Raw genomic sequence first — 21,877 nt, 5'->3', positions numbered from 1 at the left:
ATACTTTTCTGCATTCATTTGGAATAAACAGTGGCTAAATATTCATTGTTTTTCTATTAAAAATCTATTAGATTGTTTTTTGGACATTTTCAATAAACACAATGCCCACAATCCAAATATAATGGACTGAGATTGCCTACTTTTTGGATTGTAGAATCAGCAGATTGATTGTGATGCAGACATTGGATCGACTGTTTGGTGTTCAAGCAACTCTTGATTTGAATATCAGATGCGTTCTAATTCACAATTGCACATTCCAGGAATGCAAGTTGATGCTTTTGGAAGTTTAGACGAATTTCAGTCCAAACTTTGAACATTTCAGTAAGCCGAATCAAACAACAGGTTCCAGTAATGAGCAATCATCGAGGACATCCTCGTAAATCAGGCTCTCCGCCCCCATCTTACAAGCCGTATTCTAGTACTTCTTTCCGAGGATACACTAACCCACCAGCCAATCATAATTCAAACAGTAGTTTACGGCCATATGTAAACGGCTCTCAGTCTCGAGCAGCAACTACTGTCCAGCGACTACCTGATCTATTCCAGCCACCTACGTCTGAAGGACTTATTGATGGATTTAAAAGAGGCGGTCACTTTGATGCTCTACGAAAATCCCTTTTGGAAGACTTCCAAGTTAGTGCACAAGGAAAGCACCTTGCTGATCAACTCGACGCTTATCTAAAGACACAAGCGAACAGGGTGATGGACCAAACCAAGCTGTTTCCTTCTACCGAGGATGCACTTTCTGGAAATGTTGGCATGCAGGCTCACTTGCTATCTGTACTGAATAAGTATGTGTTGGATATCTTCCAGTTTCAAGGCTATTCAGTATCTGGATTAAGCCAGTCATATGGGAACGAGATATAATCGGCTTATTCTGAAACTAATCCTCATAATGTATAATCTATTCAATACGATGCGGGCTGTTTAGATCCCCTATTCTGGATCAACTTCCACAGGCAATCAATAGTCACTTGGCATCCGAGGACAATCGACGACGTATTCGAAACGGAGTCTATAGAGTATTGGACAAAATCCGCAATGATGCTCGCCAAGGTATAAGTTCAAGTCGTGCTCAATCTTGAGCACCAATTAGATGCTTGCTCATGTATAACTGACTAAACCCTGACCGGATATCTATCATATAGCTGCAAAGGAGGAAATGGAAAACAAAGCAATGGCTTCCGAACCAATAGTAGATTCTAAATCAACTGTCCTGCCGGTTAGCAAGTTGATACCTTTTGCTTCAAATCCATTAGAAAATGCATCAAAAATAACTGATGGAGATCGTCTCAATCAATCCACTAATATCCTTACAGGTCTTGAACCGCACACACAAAAGACCACCAATGAGCCAACTGAGTTGCTTACAACTGACGAACTTTCCAAACAAAGCAAGATGGATTCAGAACATGAGGTTGGAGAATTGAGCGAGTCCTCCACAGAAAACACAGCCAGTGCTACACTGCCGGATGATCTAAAATCTGCTGTAACTACATCTTTAGTTGAAAATAATCCGTCTCATTCCCAGTCAGAATCCTATGCGCCTTCCAACATCCAAACAACAGACCATCATGAAGATAAAAGTGATGTATATTTGCACGATTGTAAAGATATGCAAGAAAGTAACAGCCAGTTTGATAAAAATCAATCTACTACTGAAAACTTGAGTGACGATACTCCTATGACCGAATCCACACACAAAACACAGCTCGATGAAGTAGGGCCAAATAGTATGATACTCTCTTCAACTGTTAATGATAATTCAGCAAAAAAGCGAATTGTCAGTGACACTATAGATTCTTCCAAAGAATTGTCTGTGAAGCGGCCACGACGGTCAACACTACGTGAAGATGTTCAATCCAACTCGCCTTCAACATCACATGGCAACCACCAATCCATTGGCAAAGATTGTGATCAAGATTCTTTTCGTGGAACTATTTTGGATCATAGCCAGACTGGAGATGACGGCTCTAGTGATGCTGATGCAAAAGACATTGGTCTATCCAAACCACTTCAAGGTAAAGCCACAGTCAAATCCTTAACCCAAACCACAATAGACTCTTCTGATAATACAGCTCAACCATCAAAAAAAGAACATACCACAAGCGCAGATTCACGTAGCAAACCTAATTCAAAACGACTGAATAGCGAACGTAAAGGAAAGTATCGCATTGGCTCAGTTGTAGCAGCATTTGTGTTGGTAGAAGAGGAAGAAAGTGATACAGAGGAAGGGCATAGTAGCACCAACTCTACACCCAAGGAATCGTGTTATCAGGTTGTCATTGATTCATTTGATCCTGCTACTCAAAGATATCATGTTGTGGATCCAGATCCAGATTCAGATTGTGATCAGACTGCTTGGGACGTGCTGGAACATAAAATTGTCGATTTCAAAGGACTAGCCAAGGAAAAACGTTCTTATGTTGTTGGTGATCGGGTATATTCATTGTTTCGAGATAATGACGACAGTGATGAGGAACAAACAACAGAGTTTTATCCAGCAGAAGTGGTTCGCGTTCTCAAGGTGAGTTGCATTGATCTGATGCATACATAACGCCATGATTTTCATTTGGCAATTTAAACGTATTTTACTAATCATTTATTTCAAATAATTGCTTCAATAGACTGGTGTTGCTGTTCGGTTTGAAGATGGCGATCCCAGCGTTGCCGCGTATGATGAGATATTCAAAGTAGACGATATCGAACCTTGTCCATAATCATATTTTCAAAATCGAGTGCTTTTATATCCACTCCAGGCATTTAGCATCATTAAAAATAATCGTCCTATATGTTTTCATATTATTGAGCATCAGAAAATAATGGAGAATCAAAGTCATTTATAGCTTCATTTGAGACACAATGTGTCGAGATTTTAACTGCCAATTCGGTTTCAAGAATTAGGTTGTGTCGGCCTATTTCTCAGTATAATGCGGCGGTAGTGGATAGTCGAATTTCTCTCCTCGCTCAGCCATACGCCGAATTGCCTCGACACGAGCAACCTCCATTGGACTGACATTCAGTATTCAAGTCAAAAATAGGCAAAAAACATAGTATTAGTCATTGGAGTCGCAGACTGTATTAAAAAGCTGTATCAAATTGAATTTGACAGTACGCAACTCTATAATTGAGTAGATTGCCAATAAAATTCAAGTCTGCAAGTATAGATTGAGAATAAAAGACACTTGCCTAACTCTGGGACGAATGTAGCAAGCAAGTGCAAACAGCGCAATGCTACCGTAGATACCCATGTAGATAGAAGGCTCCCACCAGTAGAGTCTGCGTCCCTTCTACAAAATTGTATTGAACCAAAAAATATTTGACATCAAGTATTGGTAAGAGTTGGACGTGTTGGCTTTGTATAAATCAGACAGATTGAGGTAGAAAAGCTACGTGATTGCTGAGCATAGTTCAAGCCACTCGGGATACATGGAATCATTTTACAGTCGTATTCACGTAAAATGGAATATAATAATACCACAGTGCATGAAAAATAGCCAGTATCGTAAAATCTACTGGACAGCATTGTGTCATGTAAACTTTGTCAAGTTGACTGGCATTTTTTTGATGATCAGTATGGAAACAACCATTGCATTTCCGAGATATGCAATCATTGTTCTCAAACTAGAACGCGAGCGTATCCGAGTTTTGACAATACAACATATATCAATTGTATTGACGACATCAAAACAGTCAAACTCAACATTTGAATTGCAATGGATGAGTCTGATGATCGTACAATGCATGGATATGCCAAAAAGGAGATTATTCAGTACAAAACTATAGTTTGACTTTTGTATCATGGATGTTGTCTATTCAAAGTCAACTCTTGATAGGAAGACAAATGGATACACCATTATATTAAGAGAAACAAAGATAGGTTGCAAGATAAATACAAGAGTTCCATTTTACATGAATATGTCTGTAAGTCGAATTGATAGTTTCGATTGCCAGGCGATATAAACCAAAGCATTGATAGCTTGAAAGACTGATGAAAACTGTTCTGTAGCCTACATATCCATGCAAGCAGAATCCAAACAATTCTCGTTACCTTGTGTCCAAACAAAGGACCTCCAGGCTCATTAAACTGTTCATGGTGACCATGATGATCATCATGATGGTCGTGGTGGTCATGTTTGGCAATAGCATGTCCGCCATGAGTAGTAGAGGTAGAGGAAATGCATCTCAGTGTTAATGGAGTAGATACAGGACGCAATGCTGTTGCTCTGTTCAACAAGGCTGATGCCCTGTAAACTGTCCGTGCTGCCATCATTGTAGTCTGGTTTCACTGCTAATCAAAATGTAGATTTCTGTTGGAAAAACCGGCAGAAATGGACAGAAATATTTGGCCAATTCTTGGCTTATTTTTATCCAACTCTGAACCCAACTCTATGTGACAAGCTGGCTATAAGATGTGACGGTGAATTTATTTTAAAACTTATCAGACATAATAGCGCAGATGTTGTATGTTGGGTTCATACACTGGCTCACACCTTGGACTTTTTAAAGTTTTCTGTCAAAGCATTTGCTGCTTTGGTATCAGTTTCATCATCTGCCTTGCGTTTTGAACCAGCATTCAAAGTAAAAGTAGTTTCTTGGTCTAGACACTCTTGGTGGTAAAGCTAAATTAACATTCAAATGCATTACACCAGTTAGAAATTTGAACCATCACCTATTAGATGTGTTGTCTTGAATGACAAGCATGTTTACAAAATAAAGCAATCCCACCTTTTCATCTACTAAAACAGCATTACGAAGCATCCACATATCACCATCTTGATCAAAAAACTTTTCAAAAGGTTCACAACACACAACACATTTTGGATCTTGAAATCCATCTGCTGAAAGTGTGGGCACTACAGCTTGTGTAGGTGATTTTTTACCAGAATCAACTTCCCCAAATACAGATACAATAGCTATTGAAACCAAAAAACAAGTTTGTAATTAAACAGTATGATTTGATATTTGTTTTTAGATGAAATTGTGACATGTTCAAAAATAGAGTTTAAATTATACACCAAATGAAAAAGTGATGTTAGTAAAAATACTTGTCCAACATGAAATTAATAAAAAGCATGATCGTCTATAGAATGTACCTTGCGTATCTTGCTCTTGGCCATAACGCTCATCAACCCATCCATCAACACTAGTATACCAATCTCTTGATATGGTACGCTTGCTGCTTTCTCTCAATCTCCTATTTTGTCTAAAATGCCAATCTAGGTGTGCTGCCATGCGCTGATCGCCATTGGGCAACTTGGCATACCTTAGAGCACATTGCTTGCATTGTAACGGCAGTCCATCGTATAAACTGTAAACAGCATTTGGATGCACACATTGAATATCCTTGTGTGCCAATGTAACTTTGAGAGTGGGCTTGGTAGGAAGAGTCAGTCCTGAAAAAGCCAAAGGCACGGAGGGTAGATTTTGTGGAAGCGGTTGGAGAATATGTGTAGAGATGGGAGGACGGACAAATGCTCCACTACTCGTGGAAGGAAACTGAGAAGGAAAAATGTTTTTTGAGGTGAAGCCGGAAGTTTGTGCAGACAGCAACGAAGATGGGATGCCAGCTCCGCGTGGCAAATTTAGTGCAGCGGTATTTAAATTCGCTGATAAACCGCTGCTCGTTACCAACTGCGATAGCATTGCAAGATCGATTTGTGGTAGAGCCTGCAAACTATCCGATTGCACCCTCTGTGGAGGTCTTACAATAGAAGGTACAAAAGCGGGTCCAGAATGTGAGGTATATACAGGTGCGGGTTGAAAAGAAGTAGCCACGAATGCTCCAGCAGCAGGTGTGTTTATTAGTGGAGTACTGACTCGAGGTATTGCGACTGGGGCAGACAAGGAAGGTGGTACATTAGAAGGGTTTAGATCGGGAGCACTTGACACGGGAGGAGTTGGTGCAGTCATCATGCTCTGGATCTGCAAGGTAATTTGATTGATTGTTTGCGGATCAAGTTGCGTGGTCAAAATGACATTCAATAGCTGTAGTTAAAATAGTTAGCTATCCAGCAGTACACAGGGTTTAAAATCGCTTAAATTAAATTTACCTGCTCGAGCACTTGGATTTGCTGAGAAGCGGACGTGTCATTAGGATATATGACAGCAGCTGCACGCTTTTTCTGAAGAAGAAATCCAATCTGCTGCTGAACCAATAGAGTGGTGCTGCCATTAGGACCAAGTACCGGTACTTCTTTTGAAGCAGATTTATCGGCTAATGGCGCTGTCGGCTAAATTTAGTTTAATTATCACATGAGAAACGTTTGACAAATCGTGTTAGTCCAGGAAATAAAATGCACTCCTTGACCCAAGATGTAAACCACAACACTCGGATTGAACATCAAACCCATTCCAAAAACACTCTCAACTTTCCCCTACACACAACACAGAATTTAAAATAACACACCATATCTCGTGTAGCAGAGTTTATCTTTGCAGATACCACTGTGGCTCCTTTAAAAGGTTTTTTCAAAGATGCTGCACTGACTGCCTTTTCGGTAGCACCACTCTCATTCGAGGTGCCAGATCCAGCCTTGGCACACAACCGTTCGAGAACTGAGAGCTTCGTTGCAGAGAATAGCGGGCCAGACGGATATGTAGCCCATGTCCGAACCAGTTTCTGTAGTCGTAGCTGATCTGCCTGATCAACAGCCGAGTACGCGTCGGAGAAGACGGAAACAATATTCTTTGCAAACAAAGTCCGATAGATACCTCCAACATTCTTGATAATGGAATCCATGAGATAAATGGTGGGAACTCTATGTTTTGGCTGAGACTGAAATACAATAACCGTGATTTAAGTGTAGATGGTCGGTTGAATAGGATATTGAAAAGATCGTATCATTTTTAGATTTATAATTTTTCGTGGCCATATCCCATACACAACATCCAATAATTGCAGTTTAAAAAACAGAAAATTTAAATTGAGTAAATAAACGAACTTTCAAAAACTTGAACAGTATTCAGAATGAAATAAGAAGTTTGAAAGAAATGCTTTTAAATGATTGGTACTGTAAATGCTACTTGTCCATTCACACAAAATCCGGCTCCAATTGTTATAATTGCATGCACAAAAACAAAGCGTACTACTGCTACTACTACTAGACGACATCCTTAGCTGTCACGCCAGCACTCAGATCAGCCTTCAAAGAGCATCTCAAAATCGAGTATAAATGTTGGATCTGCCATTGCCAACCCCCACTTTAAAATAAAAACCCCGAACCAGTATTTATGTAGAATTCTATACCACTAAAAATTACAAAAACAAGATTATCACTAAAATGCTTCAAGAATGCAACATACAGAGTGCGCCAGAGATTAAAGCAAGCTTCGTACCGACTCATATTGAGCAATCAAGACAGAAAAATGGCTGTGGTAAACAATCGAGTTTATCTTGACATCGAATCCACCCTAAAGGCACAAGTGGCTAACATATTCCAATACCTGGCTGCATATCCTTATTTGAAACCAACCATCCGATGGCACTGACATTGCTCAGGATGGATTTCTTTGGTAAATTATACGAACCAGACAATAGTAGCAGTAGCAGTAGTAGCAAGTACAACAAAGGCAGTGTTTGGAAAACAAGATAAAACATCCCAATACTCCGTATCCAGACATGCACAAGGTGCCAATAATTGGTAACCAGATATCAACAGCCATCATAAAATAGTAAAGGGAATAATGGCGGCAACAAGCAATGCACATTTATTCTATTCAGATATCGCCAAGCAGTAGAAATATCCTACCCATGGAAAATACCATCCAGCAATATACAAAATCAAACTAAAATGCAGGTTGGCAATCAATCAAACTTACATTCTTGATTCGCTCTTCTACAGCATGAACAATAGCTGAAGAAGAATTTATGTTTTCCTGAGCAATGATGGTGAGATTTGTAATAATAGGCTTGGAGTTGAATGTGAGGTCTCCAAGAGATGTACGGAATTCTTGATACACTGCTAGCAAGGTAGCAGTATCAGGAACAGCGGTACTGTTTTCAACGGCAGTTGATGGAATCATTGGCATAACTGGAGTCAAGAGTTTGGCTATAGAAAATGAATTCCAAACTACAGCCAGGGTGGACAGACAGTAAGAGGTTAGAAAATGCTTAAATGTGGGTGTTTATAGTAAGTGGGAAAAGGGATTGTGGGACTGAAAGCGGCCAAAGTGATGGACAAGGTCTTGCATTCATCATCAAACTGACCAAACAAACCAAATCACACCAATCACAAAAGCACTCATGCAATCGCAGCCAATACAATGAGCCACTTTGGCAAGCTATTCCCACCATGTGTTGAGCTTTTCTTGCATCCACGACCAAAATAAAGAGTATTTCAGTACATCACACCAAGCATGATACATGAGTGTCGACCTGTCAGACAGTGCTGACCAACACACAGCTGTTGTTGGGCTGTTGGTACCACACTTGTCTTTCTATTGGCGATGGCAAGACAACTCAGACAATTTTACATAAAACAGGGTAAAGAAAAGACTGACAGTGGCATCATAGTGCAAATGAGAAGTTATGGTTCAACATGAGCAACAGCAGAGACTTACATTCAAATCAACAGCAACAAGTCAGCACTGGCAGGAAAACAGTTTTCTTCATTTTGGATTTATTAGTGAATCATATTATTCCTGGGGACGTGTTTGAGTGTATTGACTTGTAAAATATAACTTGTTTATCTTGCTTTGGAATAAATGTTTAAATTGTACTTTCTATTAGAAATTGACTTGATAGACATTCCCAACTCTTTGGTTTCTGAAACCATACGTCATAAACAACCATGTTTTATTATGCCCATACAATTATCAGCAAGATTTACGAATGGACAACATGGACTAGTGTAATAAAGCTGTATACCTCGCGATATTGCTGTTTATTAAATGATTAGCAAATCATGTTGAATCTGTGAATGTGTAGTTTTGTAAAATGGTATATGGTCTAAAACCAGATGTGCATTACAAAATGTCCTTTCAATATCATTATTTAGAAAATCTTGAAATACCAAAGCATTTAAAGCTCCCTTGACCAGTCTCCTGACACAACGGCCATCATATGATACCATGAATCAAACAGTAATTCTAAACTGAAATGATCTCATTTTTAGCAGTCATACATTGCACGATCAACAGATTCATTTATTGCAATCCCAATATATAGCGGTGATAAACTACTCTTGCAATAAATTATTGACATCTTGTACCAATTTGCTGTAAAATTGTACAAATCTGTAAATTGAATGTAAACTACATACACGCTTAGTATGAAAAGCTTGTTGAAGAACTATATTTAGACTTTCCCAAAAACACAATCATGAGTACCAATGATGAGCATAAAGTCTTGGAACTGCCTTTGGAAACCCCCATGTCTGCAAAGCCTCCATTTAAATGGCCTAAATCCATTCTTTCTCACAAGGCTGCTCAACAGACTCAAGTAGAAGCCCCAACCTTGCATTTAGAAACCGACTATTTAAAGCTTATTTTAAATGCGCGAGTGTACGATGTTGCTAATGAAACGCCATTAACCTATGCTAGAAAGGTAATATATATCAAAAATAGGATTAGATATTAGAGTGCATGCTGATCGAGTCTTGTACACCCTATACTCAAACTAAAATGCGTTTATATCATGCTTTTTAATCCTGTATCCGATCTTGACACTGTTTTTAAACTTTAATAGCTGTCTGCTCGTCTTGGCAGTAGTATATATTTAAAGCGCGAGGACTTGCAGCCCATCTTCTCGTTTAAATGCCGTGGCGCGTACAACAAGATGTATCAACTTACTCCCGCTGAAAAGGCTCGTGGTGTGTGCTGTGCGAGTGCCGGAAACCACGCTCAAGGTGTTGCTCTTGCAGCCAATAAGCTTGGTATAAAAGCCACAATTCTCATGCCTACATTTGCTCCTGAGATCAAGGTTGAGAATGTTCGTCGCCTTGGTGCTACTGTAGTTCTTTTTGGAAGCGATTTTGATGCTGCAAAAAAGGAGTGCATGCGACTGGCCGAGCAAGAGAATTGGGTATTTATTCCTGCGTTTGATGGTAAGCACAAACTTTTCAACTAGGACGATCAACAAGTGTATGAATTGATTCGACTTTGTTTACTGTCCTTGTATTTTTTCAAAACATAATGCATGCTATTACCATCATCTAATCAACAAAATAATGTGGCCACGGTTTTATTTTTAAATACTTTAGATCCGTATGTTATTGCAGGTCAAGGGACTGTTGGAGTGGAAATTCTTCGTCAAATCAAGCAAGATCGTTTGGATGCTATTTTTGTTTGTTGCGGTGGTGGTGGTCTGATTTCTGGAATTTCAGCGTGAGTAGAATCATTTTAATCCTAGTTTTGTCGACTATTATTTACCTTCTATCTACCCAGATATAAACCCATTTTGAGGGTTACTGTGCTTTGGTTTAGCACTCTTCTATATCTGCATAGATGTGGGCGTCTATTGCTTTATTTTGAATTGAACATAATTTAACATTTATGATTTTGTTGGTTCAATCTAATACAGCTATGTCAAACGCATTAGACCCGAAGTGAAGATCATTGGGGTCAATACATACGATTCAGATGGCATGTACCAATCTCTATGTGCTGGAAAAGCAGTAGAAATTAAAGAGGCCGGTTTATTTGCTGATGGAACATCTGTTCGACTTCCTGGTACTGAATGCGTCCGCCTATGCAAACAGTTTGTCGACGATATGGTTCTTGTATCCAACGATGAAATCTGTGCTGCCATGAAAGATACATTTGATGACACGCGGTCCATTCTTGAGCCTGCTGGTGCACTGGCACTTGCTGGACTGAAGCGATTTTTGGCAGATAATCCATTTATTCAGGATGGAGTGTTTGTTGCTGTTAGTTCGGGTGCTAATATGAACTTTGATCGTTTGCGATTCGTGGCTGAAAGAGCCAAGATTGGTCAAGGAACAGAAGCGATTCTGTCTGTGTTGTTGCCCGAGACACCAGGTACACTTATGCAGCTGCATCAATCAATCAGTCCACATTTTGTGACTGAACTGGCATATAGATTCAATGATCCTACTTCAGCACATGTTTTTGCAGCGTTTGATGTATCAGATCGCGATGCTGATGTTGCAAAAGTCACTGAAAGAATTCGTAGCAAAGGTGCTGACTGGGATGTGATTGATATCAGCAATAATGAATTGGCCAAAACACATGGCAGATTTCTTGCCGGTGGTAGAAGCAGTATGGTAAAAGACGAAGTGTTGTATCGCTTCAAATTTCCTGATAGACCTGGAGCACTTCTTAAATTTATGGATCTTCTTAAAAAAGGTGCCTATAATGTCACTCTATTTCATTGTAAGTTGATATTTGAGTGAAACCTGCTTGATGATTATTAGTCAATTTTTTGATTCATTTTACAATGGTATTTCAGATCGCAATAACGGAGCAGATCTTGGACGTGTTTTGGCTGGTTTGCAAGTTCCTCCTAAACAACTCGACACCTTTAAGAATTTTGTTCAAGATTTGCGCCAAGCTGGATACATGGAGATTGTTGAAGAAACCGACAATCCTGTGTATAGGCACTTTTTAATTTGAAATATTGAGCGCATGGTGTACTGGCAAATTTATTTTACAGTCGTATTCATGTAAAATGAAACATTTCTGTATTCATGCAATGATTACCTCTTGCTCTGAAATAGTGGTTGAATATTCGGTGCATCTTCCTACTACACATTGGCACTTTCAATTCAATAAGCACAATGCTCATGATATCATGTACTCATACTTGTCACAATATTCAGTAAATTGACGCAATCATGTTATAAGGCTGACATTTAGTGGTGTATTTTACGTGAATCCAGTGGTAAAATAGACCGGGTAACCCAAGATAATTACAGATTTATTATATAAAGATCAAGCACTTGTCGATAAAGGTATTCCAGATACTCCCTGGCTTGAGAAGCAGCCAAAAAATGAATCTAATGAAAACATCAGCAGATCCTTTTGTCCAGTCTTGTGTGGTGCATCCACAGCAATAAACACCAGATTAGAACCAGATTGGCCAGTTTCAAGGCGTATATTGTCAGCAAATGCAATCCCCTCCTGTCCTCGAGTTTTAAATGAAAACGGTTCGACTGTTTTGGTCTGAGCCGTGGATTCAAATGAAACGACCTTTGCGGGATCGAGCAGGTTGAGTGAATTGTAAAAGTCGGTTTGTTGGACGGAATGCATTTGTTTGGGTTTATCATAAAGTAACCAGATATGCGATCTCCAAAGTGTTATGGCAGACAGATCCTTGGATGGTCCAGGTGCATAGGTAGTCCCCATGAATTTCATCTCAAGGTTATCTTGGCTTTCGTCATTGGAGTCAGCAGTCCATTTGGAAGTGATGTTGAACACGAATAACCGGGCGTCCTGCTGTCGCCCAACAATTATGAAACCTGGATGCTCGTGAGGGTTTACTGCAGGGATATAAACCAGGGACTCTAAGCCTTGGTTTTTTTGTTGCACTTGAGGGTCGTCTAAACCTCCCAATTGAACATCATTCATAAGCTTGTCTAGGTCAAGCTTAGATACGATAGTTTGGCTCGAGATATGGAATTCTAAAATTGCTGCAGGTTCTTCAACACCAAGATAAACATAGCCTGGTCTGTAAATTAAACAGCAGTGAGTATATTATCTTGAACTGCACTTGCAAAGTATTCTCAAAGTAGCCATCATGAGTAGATATTTCAGTACTGGTTCAAATGCTTACCTGCTTGGTATTAATGTGATTCCCTCTAGATCCGGCTTATGTTTAACCTTGATTTTATCGATAAGCTGCATTTGAGGCAACTGTTGAGACTGGGTTGGAGATAGTCCCAGTATCACCAAATGGCCATTATCACTAACAATATAGAGCAGTTGTTTTAATGGATCCCAAGCCAAATCAGAAGGCTCCGACTTTGCAGGAAGAATGTCTGCCAGTGAATGGCCATTGCAGTTCAACACTGAGGAGGATGTGGGACTTTGGAGAAACAGTTCTTGCGTCAGTTGAAAGTCCAATATCATTCGAGCATCCACTGAAGATATCAAAGACTGGTAGAGTTGAACTCCTATCCATGAAATGCTGATATGGGCCAACGAACAATACCAAGTGCGACCAAGATGCATTTTGAATGTCAAAGTAGGAAAGTTTTTCAAAAAACATACTAGGTTATATATCCCTAGCGACTATTGAAACTAGTTTATACAATAGAGTTCAAGTGTGAATATAAAACCAGACATGGCTTATTTTTATGAATGAATAAATAACGAACAGAAATTAGCAAGGTAGAATTGATTTTAGACCATTGCAAATTAAACTATTTCCAGCCTGAGTTGAGAAATGACATTTACCAATGACAATCAATTGAGATAGTGAGATTGCTAGAGTACGAGACTGTTGGAAAATAGGCCGAGTACAAACTTGATGGCTGTGAGATCTGACCGAGTAAATGACTGAAAATGCCACATGTATTGGTTTTATTAGTGTAATGATCAAGCCAAGGCACATGAATGATGAGGCACACAAGAGTAGCATTCAAGACGATCTTATGCAAACTAGAGCTGGTTTGCATCAACACAAAATGGAGGCAAACCAACAGCCACACTGCAGCTAGTCAGAGAAGGGCATATTCAAGGCTAGCCAGCCCTAGCCAGTCCTAGCCTGCTACAATCCATTACACCTGGTTTGTATTGACACTAGGACGAGTCTCCCTTTGAGTGTCAAGAGACACCCTTGCAACAAGTCTGTTGTGTATTCAGCCTGTTGGTGGTTCGATTGGCTCCAGACTGCGCTTCCTGTTTGCAATTTTGTACCAGTTTCAAGCACCACTGCGTTTTTGTTGATAAATAGACTTTGACTTTCTTCAAACATCACTTATTCGCACTTGTTCGATTTGTCTAGTTTAAACCTCGAATATGATCAACGAAATTGCTGTTGCTGCCAAGTTTCTTGCTACACTTGCTCCTGCTGGTCACCAGGAAGCGTTCAGAATTGCTCTTTGCTCTGCGCTTGCTGAACGACTGTCTGGTCATTGGTATCCAGAAACTCCTAATAGAGGGTCTGGCTATAGGGCAGTCACTGTATATTCAAACACTCCCGACTCTCTTTTACGCTCGGCCGCCTCGGCTGCTGGCATTTCTCTTGCTGAATTGGCAAAGAGTCTTCCCGCTGAGTTGTCTTTGTGGGTTGACCCTCACCATGTTGCATACAGGCAGGGTGAACATGGTTATCTGTTGCATTTATGGGACCCCCAAGCTCTATACAGTGGTAATGCTGCAAACCGTCAGCAAGCTCAGAGTCCTACTGATAGCTCTACTAGGTCACCTCCAAAGTTTAATGGCTCTCCCATCACTATCAAGCCTCCCTCGCCCAAAACAGCCCACAAATACAATGGTTCTTCCAATGCTATTGCAAATATCTCATCCATTGCTGCAGTATCGCCTCTGAACGATGCTGGTCTTGCTAATGCTACTGGTTCTAACCATAGTATGCTCCACTATCATCACCAGCGCATCGCTACCAAGGCAAATACCAATAATAGCTTATCTTCACAAACTGTACAGCAGAGCTTTTCTGCATCCACTACGTCTACAATTAAGCTTGCATCGCAACATCCCAACTCTTCTGCAGCCAGTGCCATCACATTGGCTGCATAGACTGTATCTACCACTGGCTGCCACCTCATCTGCAATCCCTTTACCTGACCTGCATCTCTTATCACCATTGCCTTTGTTATAGCGCCTTTTACCAAATAGGAGTCCCTCCTATAATTATCATTCTAGAGTGATTGGCAGTTTGGCACCATTTGGGATTTCTTCCCTTTTGTTACTTGGATTCACACCTGACTTGACCTCATTCGTTTGTGTGTACCTCTCTTTTACTATTATTATTTTCGATTAAACTTGGGATATCTTTTTACACTAAGATTCAGATTGTGCTAGTTTAAGCGAGTGGTTTCTAGAATTTGACTTTGTTGATCTGCTTAGTAAATGCTTGAGTTGATTAGGATGGGTGTCACGTGGATGCATGATTGGACTGCAGTCATAATTAGAAACGGGCTTGAAATAAAATCAACTCTGCTCATGCAATCCATTGATTTCGGCTTTTGAGCCATCAGAATATCCTGAGGGTCTTGATTGGGTTCATCTGGATTTCATTTGGATTTTCATCAATTATTCATCTTTCCAGAATGACCGACACCGCCATTTCTAGACGACGAAAGGCTCCCCATTCCAGGCCATCCACTAAAAAACATTCTCCTGTACCTGAACATGATTTAGACTCTGTAGATACTCGTCAATCTAAAAATCGCAGGTATTTATTGATACAACCCTTCAGATCCACTAGGACATAATGGCTTCTTGTTCAACTAATTCCCTATACTAACCCATTTTATTTAGACCAAAAACTACACTATTCACTGCTGGACTATCGACTTTAGACACTACCTTGGTCTGGACACCAAGCTTCAGTGATGCTATAAAGGCCATTGCTTTTGTTAGGATGTTGGCTGGCATATATTCCAACATTCAAGGTGTGCTAGAATTTATACTAATGATTCTGTTTGGCTCGAAATAATTGCTAGTGTTTTTTGAGCCAGAAATTCATCTTTATTCAAGTCGGTTAAAACATGATCTTAATTGGCTGATTTTATTAGACTGTGATGAAGTATTCAACTATTGGGAACCAACACACTATCTACAGTACGGAACAGCGTTACAGACATGGGAGTATGCTCCACAGTATGCAATACGGTCTTGGGCATATATAACTTTTCATGCAATCATCACTATTTCTATTGAATATGCACTTACTACAAACAAGGTGCATCTATCTGGACTAGATTGACTCGGTTTTCAATGCACCATACCGTGTTCTCAAACTGATGAATCATTTACTCTTTAAATCCGAATATTTTAGTTGCAGATATTTTATCTAACCCGATTGGTATTTGCATTGGCATCAGCATACACGGAAGCTCAACTATATGAAACAATTCGTAAACATGTTCATCCTAGAATAGCGAGATATACACTGGTCCTACTCATGGCTAGTCCTGGGATGTTTATTGCATCCACGGCGTATCTTCCTTCTACTTTTTCAATGTATACTGTCACCTGGGCGTTTGCATTGTATCTTGCTCCACCTTCAAGAAAAAATACTTGGATCTTGATGGCGTTGGCAACAACAGGTGCATTTTGGGGATGGCCATTTGCTGGGTTCATGTTCATTCCATTTTGTTTAGCAATGCTATTTTCCAAAAAGCGATCAACTTATTTACGCTGGATCGCTGAAGGCGTGCTTATTGCGGTATCTACTGTCATGGTAAATGGCCTCACTGATTACGTCTCAACTTACATTCGTTGCCCAATTATAACCGTGTTGGGCTACAAAATGGTATAGAACTAATAGTAGTATAATCATTGCAGGCACCTTTACTTGTTCTGGATCGTTTTTATTATCAAAAATGGGTTTTTGCATCTCTCAATATTGTACTTTACAATGTATTCGGAAGCTCTGGTCGCGGTCCAGATATTTATGGCACTGAACCGTGGTATTTTTATTTTTTGAATGGATTGCTGAACTTTAACTTGGCATATGTGGCTGCTCTAGTCTGTGGTCCCCTTTTGGTAAGTGTATGCTTTGGATTGAATCTTTTTTAAATTAGAAAATACTGCTACAAAGCATAGTGTGCTTTGTATTCCAGTCAGTTAATCCGACTCTACCTTTGATAATAGCTGTTTATTATACTGGTTGCTCCTACATTAGTGAATGGGGGTGACAAGCGCATTCTAGCAGTCACATCCAAGGGAAGCTTTCAATTGGTTTTTTTCTATCTGTGGTTAGCCATTTTTACAATCCAGTCACACAAAGAAGAGCGATTTATGTTTGTCGTGTTTCCTATCATCTGCTTCTATGCCGCTACTACCCTGTATTTGTATCGCGGTATTTTGGAAATGCTCTTAATGAGCCTTGGCATTAGAATTGTGAGTATACATATTCCGTGTAGTGGCATAGTCTTGCAGATGTGTTCAAGTTGATTCATCTAATACAAAATGTGCATGCAAATCTCATTCTACCTTTTAGTCTTCACCAAAAGCCATTGCCAAGATATTTACTGTTTTCACTTTGGGAGTATTTGTGGTCCTATCAGCACTTCGGATATATGCTGGATATATACACTATCATGCTCCTATTGATGTGTACACTATCTTGTCATCTACTGCTCCGCCATTTGGGTTGAATGCAAACTACACTGGTACTTTATCACCAGAGGCGGCGAATAGGTCAGGAAACCTAAGCATTGGTTTGAATTCCACTGCTTCATCCGATTCACCTATAATCACTGTTGCACAAGCACTAAATCGAACAGTCAATGTATGTGTGGGAAAAGAATGGTATCGGTTTCCATCTCATTATTTTTTGCAGCCAGGAATGCGATTGCGGGTTTTACCCAGCGCGTTCAAGGGATTGCTTCCCAAATACTTTAAATCAGATATGAAATCCACGCAATGGCTGGATCGAATGTTACGCGAGGGAGAATGGAACTCGTTTAAATATGGTGAACGAAGACAAAAACGATACTTTGCAGAGTTTGTTGACTCCATGAATGATCTGAATCGCGAAGAGGTTGACCGATATGTAGGTGTTTTATTCATGTGTTTGGGTAGCAGGATACTATGTTGATGATACCCATAGTTTAACAAGGTTGTACATTTGATTGATTTGTTTTACGGTTGAAACGTTGAATCAGTGGTCGGTCGATCAATGTGACTATATTATCGATACAAGTCCACAGCAACATGATCATGAGCAACACTTGGTTTATGATCCAAACTCTGTTGAGCCTATTTATGCAATGGACACTGAGACGTGGAAGCGATTGTACTGCACACCCTTTTTAGATTCGCAACATTCTTCACTGCTTGTACGTGTTCTTGGTCTGCCAGGTCATCGAGTGTGGCTCGACTACTGCTTGTTGGTACGTCGAAAACTGGAATAAAAACTAAACTTTATTTGAATAGTTGATACATGGTTACTTTAAAAATGTACCAGATTCCCATCATCTTTGATGCCTGCCAGATGAATACAGTCAGACACGAGTTTAATGTTATTGTATTTGAAAGAGAAATGCAGAATCGGGTATTCTTGATACTCTTATTGTTTAAATCGCTTTTGTTAGCACACAGGGACATTCACCTAATGTAAACGACAGATTAGTGCTGATCTAGTCTAGAGCAAACCATGTACTTGTTGATAATAAAAGGGTAAACTTACCGCTAAACCACCCTCACTGGTCTCTTTGTATTTGGACATCATGTCAATACCCGTTTGCCTCATGGTAGCAATAACTTGATCCAAAGTGACACGATGTGATCCATCGCCGTTTAAAGCAAGTTGAGCGGCCGTGACTGCCTTGACTGCCGCCAAAGCATTGCGTTCGATGCACGGAATGACCACCAGTCCCATTGGTGGATCACACGTAAGACCCAAGTTGTGCTCCATACCAATCTCGGCTGCATTTTCAATTTGTTCGACAGTACCACCCATGACGGCTGTAAACGCAGCAGCAGCCATGGAGCATGCGACGCCTACTTCGCCTTGGCATCCCATCTCAGCAGCCGAAATGCTTGCTCCTCGCTTATACAGCATACCAATAGCAGCTGCCGTAAGCATAAATTCAATGATATCTTGTTCCATTTGAGCCCGGGACGGACAGATGAACTCGAGATAGTATTTGAGAACAGCCGGAATGGTTCCAGCAGCACCGTTTGTAGGAGCAGTTACGACACGACCTGCACATATAGTGGTTTAACAAACAGCCAAATTTATATCGCGATTATGATACCATGAGTTATGGCCAATACATCTTATTTTTTATGAAATAATCGATGTATTGGCCAACCCCACACATAATGTTTCAATTGAATCATTACCTCCAGCAGCGTTTTCTAAATTAAAAAAAGGTCAGCATTACAATATACTAGAACAACCTTTAAACTCGGACATGTCAGCATACCTTCGTTGACAGCAAGAGCATACAGTGAGATCCAATCAAGAGCGGGAAGATTACGACGAGCAGGTCGAGAAGGAACAGCACCCCGGGTAATTTTAGTAGAGTTAGGTACAGGTTTGGGCACATTGCCAGTATTCCCAACAGGGCCAGACGAAAATCCAGCATAGTCCGCAATACTTGAGTAATGAATAAATTAAATTTCAGTTTCAATATTAAAACAATCGACGCCATAAAATGTCAGTAAACTATAGCTTAATAAACTATTTCAAAATCATCAAATTAACCAAGTAATTCAATGTCAGTACATGGCTATCAAATGTTATGTACCCAGCCATAAGACGTTTATGAAGAGCAGGCGCGCGACGACGAACACGAAGTTGGCCAGGAAGATATTCTTCCTCGGACGCAATACCATTCTAGTATCAGATTCATAATTTACAACACACGTTAAAATTAAGATACTGTCAGCACTCTAAAGCAATTTGCAAATATTTCCAAATTTATCAACAAAATCATATTCTAGATACCTGAATACTGCAGTTCATGACATCCCAAAGCTTGAGGGTACGCTCAGCAACTTCCTCGGCCGAACGCCACTATAAAATTGGTAAAAATGGATAATGAGTATACTAAACAGTCTACAATGCATGCACTTTAAATAGATTCTAATTAACCTGTAATTCGTTACGGAAGACCACCTGAGCGATCGAAAGATTCTCTGTTTCACAAATGCGCAAAAGCGACTCGGCATCGTAAAAAGGCAAAGCAGCAACGATCGAATCTGACTGGGTTTTGGCAACGGGTACTGAAGAGTCTGAAGTAGGCTCGATGGGTGTAGAAAGGTCTGGTAGTGGAGGAGGAGCATGACTAGCAACTTCTTCGGCAGCAGCAGAGATGGTGATATCCTGAGCATGATCGACACGTGCATCCTTATAGTATGCGTTTTCGGCCAATTTAGTCTCTTCATTGACAACAAAGCCACCACCGATACTAAAGAATTCGTTGGTAGCAATCTGAATATCAAGAGTTTAGTATAATGATTCGTGCTGAATAAACCGATATCTATTAAAATGATATAAACAGTACTAACCAGATCACCTTTTCCGTCGTAAGCAGAAAAGCGCATACCATTGGGATGCTGAGGAAGAGATTCACGAAAATCTATATATGCATGGTCGTGTTAGTGCATTCAATAACGGCTTGAATTCTTCAAAATCAACAGATCAATTCAGTCACCAAGACAAATGAGATGATTTAAAAATAGTAAACTTACGAAAAATCAAATGCTTATCAGGAACGAATGGAATGCTGTGATGGCCATTCAGGTTGAGAGTCTTGTCCTTGTACATGGTTTCGACACGAGGGATAATGGAGTGTGTATCAACACCCTCTGGGGTTTCACCTTCGAGTCCCATCTAATATGATTGTTGTATTATTTTACAAGCATATAAATAAAACGTGCTTTTGTCAGTAAATATTGATGGCTGGTGCTTAAGGAGACCCATTCAGATTTACCAAGACTGCATTGGGAGTTCCGTGACCAATTCCAGTAAGCGCCAACGATCCATAAAGATCAACACGCATTTGCTGAGTCTTTTCCAAGACACCTATTGAAAACAAAGTGCAGTCAGTATATATTCATGAACCACTGCTACAGATGCACATTTCAAGCAAAAATCTAGACTTGCCTAGATCAGCAATATGTTCAACAAAAATCTTGGCTGCACGCATTGGGCCCACTAAAACAAAAGATATTAGGTTAAAGCATATCTACAGTGAGTGTAATCTTGCATAGTATTGAAAGAGAAGGCAATGTTTGCAGGAATAATTTACCGGTATGTGATGACGATGGACCAACACCAATAGAGAACAAATCAAATGTGCTAATCCATTAAAGAAAATAAGTAATCTTTCCAAAAAATCCATGCAGTGTAATAAACTAGACACATTGACATGGTTGCCTGAATAGCATGAAATTACAGCCACACAAGTCGAGATGGATTTCCTCAACAATAACCATGTGCAAGAGTAATGACTTGCCTTACTACAGCATGCTGTACAGGATCGACTGGAGGAGGAGTAGTCTTTGTACTGAGTGGGCTAGACATGGCAACTTGACGGGGAAGCCGTTTAATAGCAGTGGCAGAAACAACCGACTTGATTTGGATAGACGGGCGTGATAACAGAGAGAGAGATCGACAGCGAATTGCATTGGAAGTGGTAGGAAATACTGACAATGTCCTGGAAAAGGACGCTGCACAAACCAAGACCTTTTTTCTGATTAAAAGCGACATGTATCGAGTGTTTGTATTAGTTGTTTAGCCAAAGACAACGAGAATGCAAAAAATATTTATATTTCAACAACTCGATTTCACCATATTTTGACAACATTTTGATGGCATTCAACAGACTGTTGTTGCTGTATCTCAAAAACAAGAGTTTTTCGTTATAAAATCGCACGGCTGGTTTAGATTCATGTAAACTGTAGATGGAACCTCAAACTCGCGTTAAACCAACAAGTTCAACAAGTAGCCGTCGTTAGACCAAATAAAAAACACTATTTTATATTCAAAAGAAGATCGTTTAATACACTGATCGTGTCAACAAATCAGATTGTTGCCATGGTACAGATCTGACTTGATTGAATCATCTTGATCAAAAAGTTACTGTCACTACAACCCCAGTGACTTCCACCTTTGAGTTTGCAAACCTGAATGTCATGGATTAGATACTACCAAACATCCAGTTATTTTGATTTTGACCAATAGCTCGTACTACTGTGAAATGCAACAAAGCTTATTTCAAATCTGGTTTGCATAGCTATTGACCAATTTCAACCGTCCTAATACAAGGAA

General features: G+C 39.9%; 9 protein-coding genes across 9 annotated transcripts; 4 read left to right on the top strand and 5 right to left on the bottom strand.

Moving 5' to 3' along the window:
• Positions 1–351: 351 nt before the first annotated feature.
• BATDEDRAFT_24921 (uncharacterized protein) lies at positions 352–2,720 on the top strand (the record flags this gene model as incomplete). Its single annotated transcript, XM_006678899.1, has 4 exons — positions 352–791; positions 932–1,056; positions 1,149–2,527; positions 2,628–2,720. 4 exons carry the CDS (start codon positions 352–354, stop codon positions 2,718–2,720), a joined length of 2,037 nt encoding a protein of 678 aa, XP_006678962.1.
• Positions 2,721–2,915: 195 nt separating this feature from the next.
• On the bottom strand, positions 2,916–4,270 carry BATDEDRAFT_24920 (uncharacterized protein; the record flags this gene model as incomplete). Its single annotated transcript, XM_006678898.1, has 3 exons — positions 2,916–3,012; positions 3,913–4,010; positions 4,052–4,270. The coding sequence occupies 3 exons, from the start codon at positions 4,268–4,270 to the stop codon at positions 2,916–2,918; spliced, it is 414 nt and encodes a 137-aa protein (XP_006678961.1).
• Positions 4,271–4,409: 139 nt separating this feature from the next.
• Positions 4,410–6,742, bottom strand: BATDEDRAFT_35084 (uncharacterized protein; the record flags this gene model as incomplete). The annotated part of the gene is made up of 5 exons (XM_006679038.1): positions 4,410–4,622; positions 4,729–4,916; positions 5,097–5,988; positions 6,054–6,233; positions 6,410–6,742. The coding sequence occupies 5 exons, from the start codon at positions 6,740–6,742 to the stop codon at positions 4,488–4,490; spliced, it is 1,728 nt and encodes a 575-aa protein (XP_006679101.1). The 3' UTR covers positions 4,410–4,487.
• Positions 6,743–7,664: 922 nt separating this feature from the next.
• BATDEDRAFT_88910 (uncharacterized protein) lies at positions 7,665–8,025 on the bottom strand (the record flags this gene model as incomplete). The annotated part of the gene is made up of 2 exons (XM_006679119.1): positions 7,665–7,715; positions 7,822–8,025. 2 exons carry the CDS (start codon positions 8,023–8,025, stop codon positions 7,665–7,667), a joined length of 255 nt encoding a protein of 84 aa, XP_006679182.1.
• A 1,348-nt stretch (positions 8,026–9,373) lies between these two features.
• BATDEDRAFT_11340 (uncharacterized protein) lies at positions 9,374–11,574 on the top strand (the record flags this gene model as incomplete). Its single annotated transcript, XM_006678780.1, has 5 exons — positions 9,374–9,547; positions 9,689–10,046; positions 10,203–10,326; positions 10,523–11,334; positions 11,411–11,574. The coding sequence occupies 5 exons, from the start codon at positions 9,374–9,376 to the stop codon at positions 11,572–11,574; spliced, it is 1,632 nt and encodes a 543-aa protein (XP_006678843.1).
• Positions 11,575–11,850: 276 nt separating this feature from the next.
• On the bottom strand, positions 11,851–12,549 carry BATDEDRAFT_36962 (uncharacterized protein). The gene has a single exon (XM_006679076.1). It carries the CDS (start codon positions 12,526–12,528, stop codon positions 11,893–11,895), a length of 636 nt encoding a protein of 211 aa, XP_006679139.1. The 5' UTR covers positions 12,529–12,549; the 3' UTR covers positions 11,851–11,892.
• A 1,335-nt stretch (positions 12,550–13,884) lies between these two features.
• On the top strand, positions 13,885–14,927 carry BATDEDRAFT_36961 (uncharacterized protein). The gene has a single exon (XM_006679075.1). The coding sequence runs from the start codon at positions 13,921–13,923 to the stop codon at positions 14,659–14,661; it is 741 nt and encodes a 246-aa protein (XP_006679138.1). The 5' UTR covers positions 13,885–13,920; the 3' UTR covers positions 14,662–14,927.
• Positions 14,928–15,652: 725 nt separating this feature from the next.
• Positions 15,653–18,008, top strand: BATDEDRAFT_11440 (dolichyl-P-Man:Man(6)GlcNAc(2)-PP-dolichol alpha-1,2-mannosyltransferase; the record flags this gene model as incomplete). Its single annotated transcript, XM_006678792.1, has 8 exons — positions 15,653–15,829; positions 15,926–16,324; positions 16,435–16,635; positions 16,792–17,041; positions 17,142–17,264; positions 17,379–17,532; positions 17,578–17,647; positions 17,760–18,008. Coding segments are annotated over 8 exons (1,623 nt in total), but the record flags the coding sequence as incomplete, so codon positions are not given.
• BATDEDRAFT_88550 (uncharacterized protein) lies at positions 18,001–21,321 on the bottom strand. Its single transcript, XM_006679118.1, has 13 exons — positions 21,063–21,321; positions 20,856–20,905; positions 20,711–20,761; positions 20,538–20,629; positions 20,296–20,437; positions 20,113–20,183; positions 19,697–20,035; positions 19,550–19,618; positions 19,350–19,438; positions 19,026–19,198; positions 18,943–18,957; positions 18,284–18,801; positions 18,001–18,205 (listed from the first exon to the last, which is right to left on the bottom strand). The coding sequence occupies exons 1-13, from the start codon at positions 21,314–21,316 to the stop codon at positions 18,185–18,187; spliced, it is 1,884 nt and encodes a 627-aa protein (XP_006679181.1). The 5' UTR covers positions 21,317–21,321; the 3' UTR covers positions 18,001–18,184.
• Positions 21,322–21,877: the final 556 nt, after the last annotated feature.

This window comes from Batrachochytrium dendrobatidis, assembly GCF_000203795.2.
Source record: "Batrachochytrium dendrobatidis JAM81 unplaced genomic scaffold BATDEscaffold_6, whole genome shotgun sequence".
Lineage (NCBI taxonomy): Eukaryota > Fungi > Chytridiomycota > Chytridiomycetes > Rhizophydiales > Batrachochytrium > Batrachochytrium dendrobatidis.
This window is presented reverse-complemented; position numbering and strand designations above follow the sequence as displayed.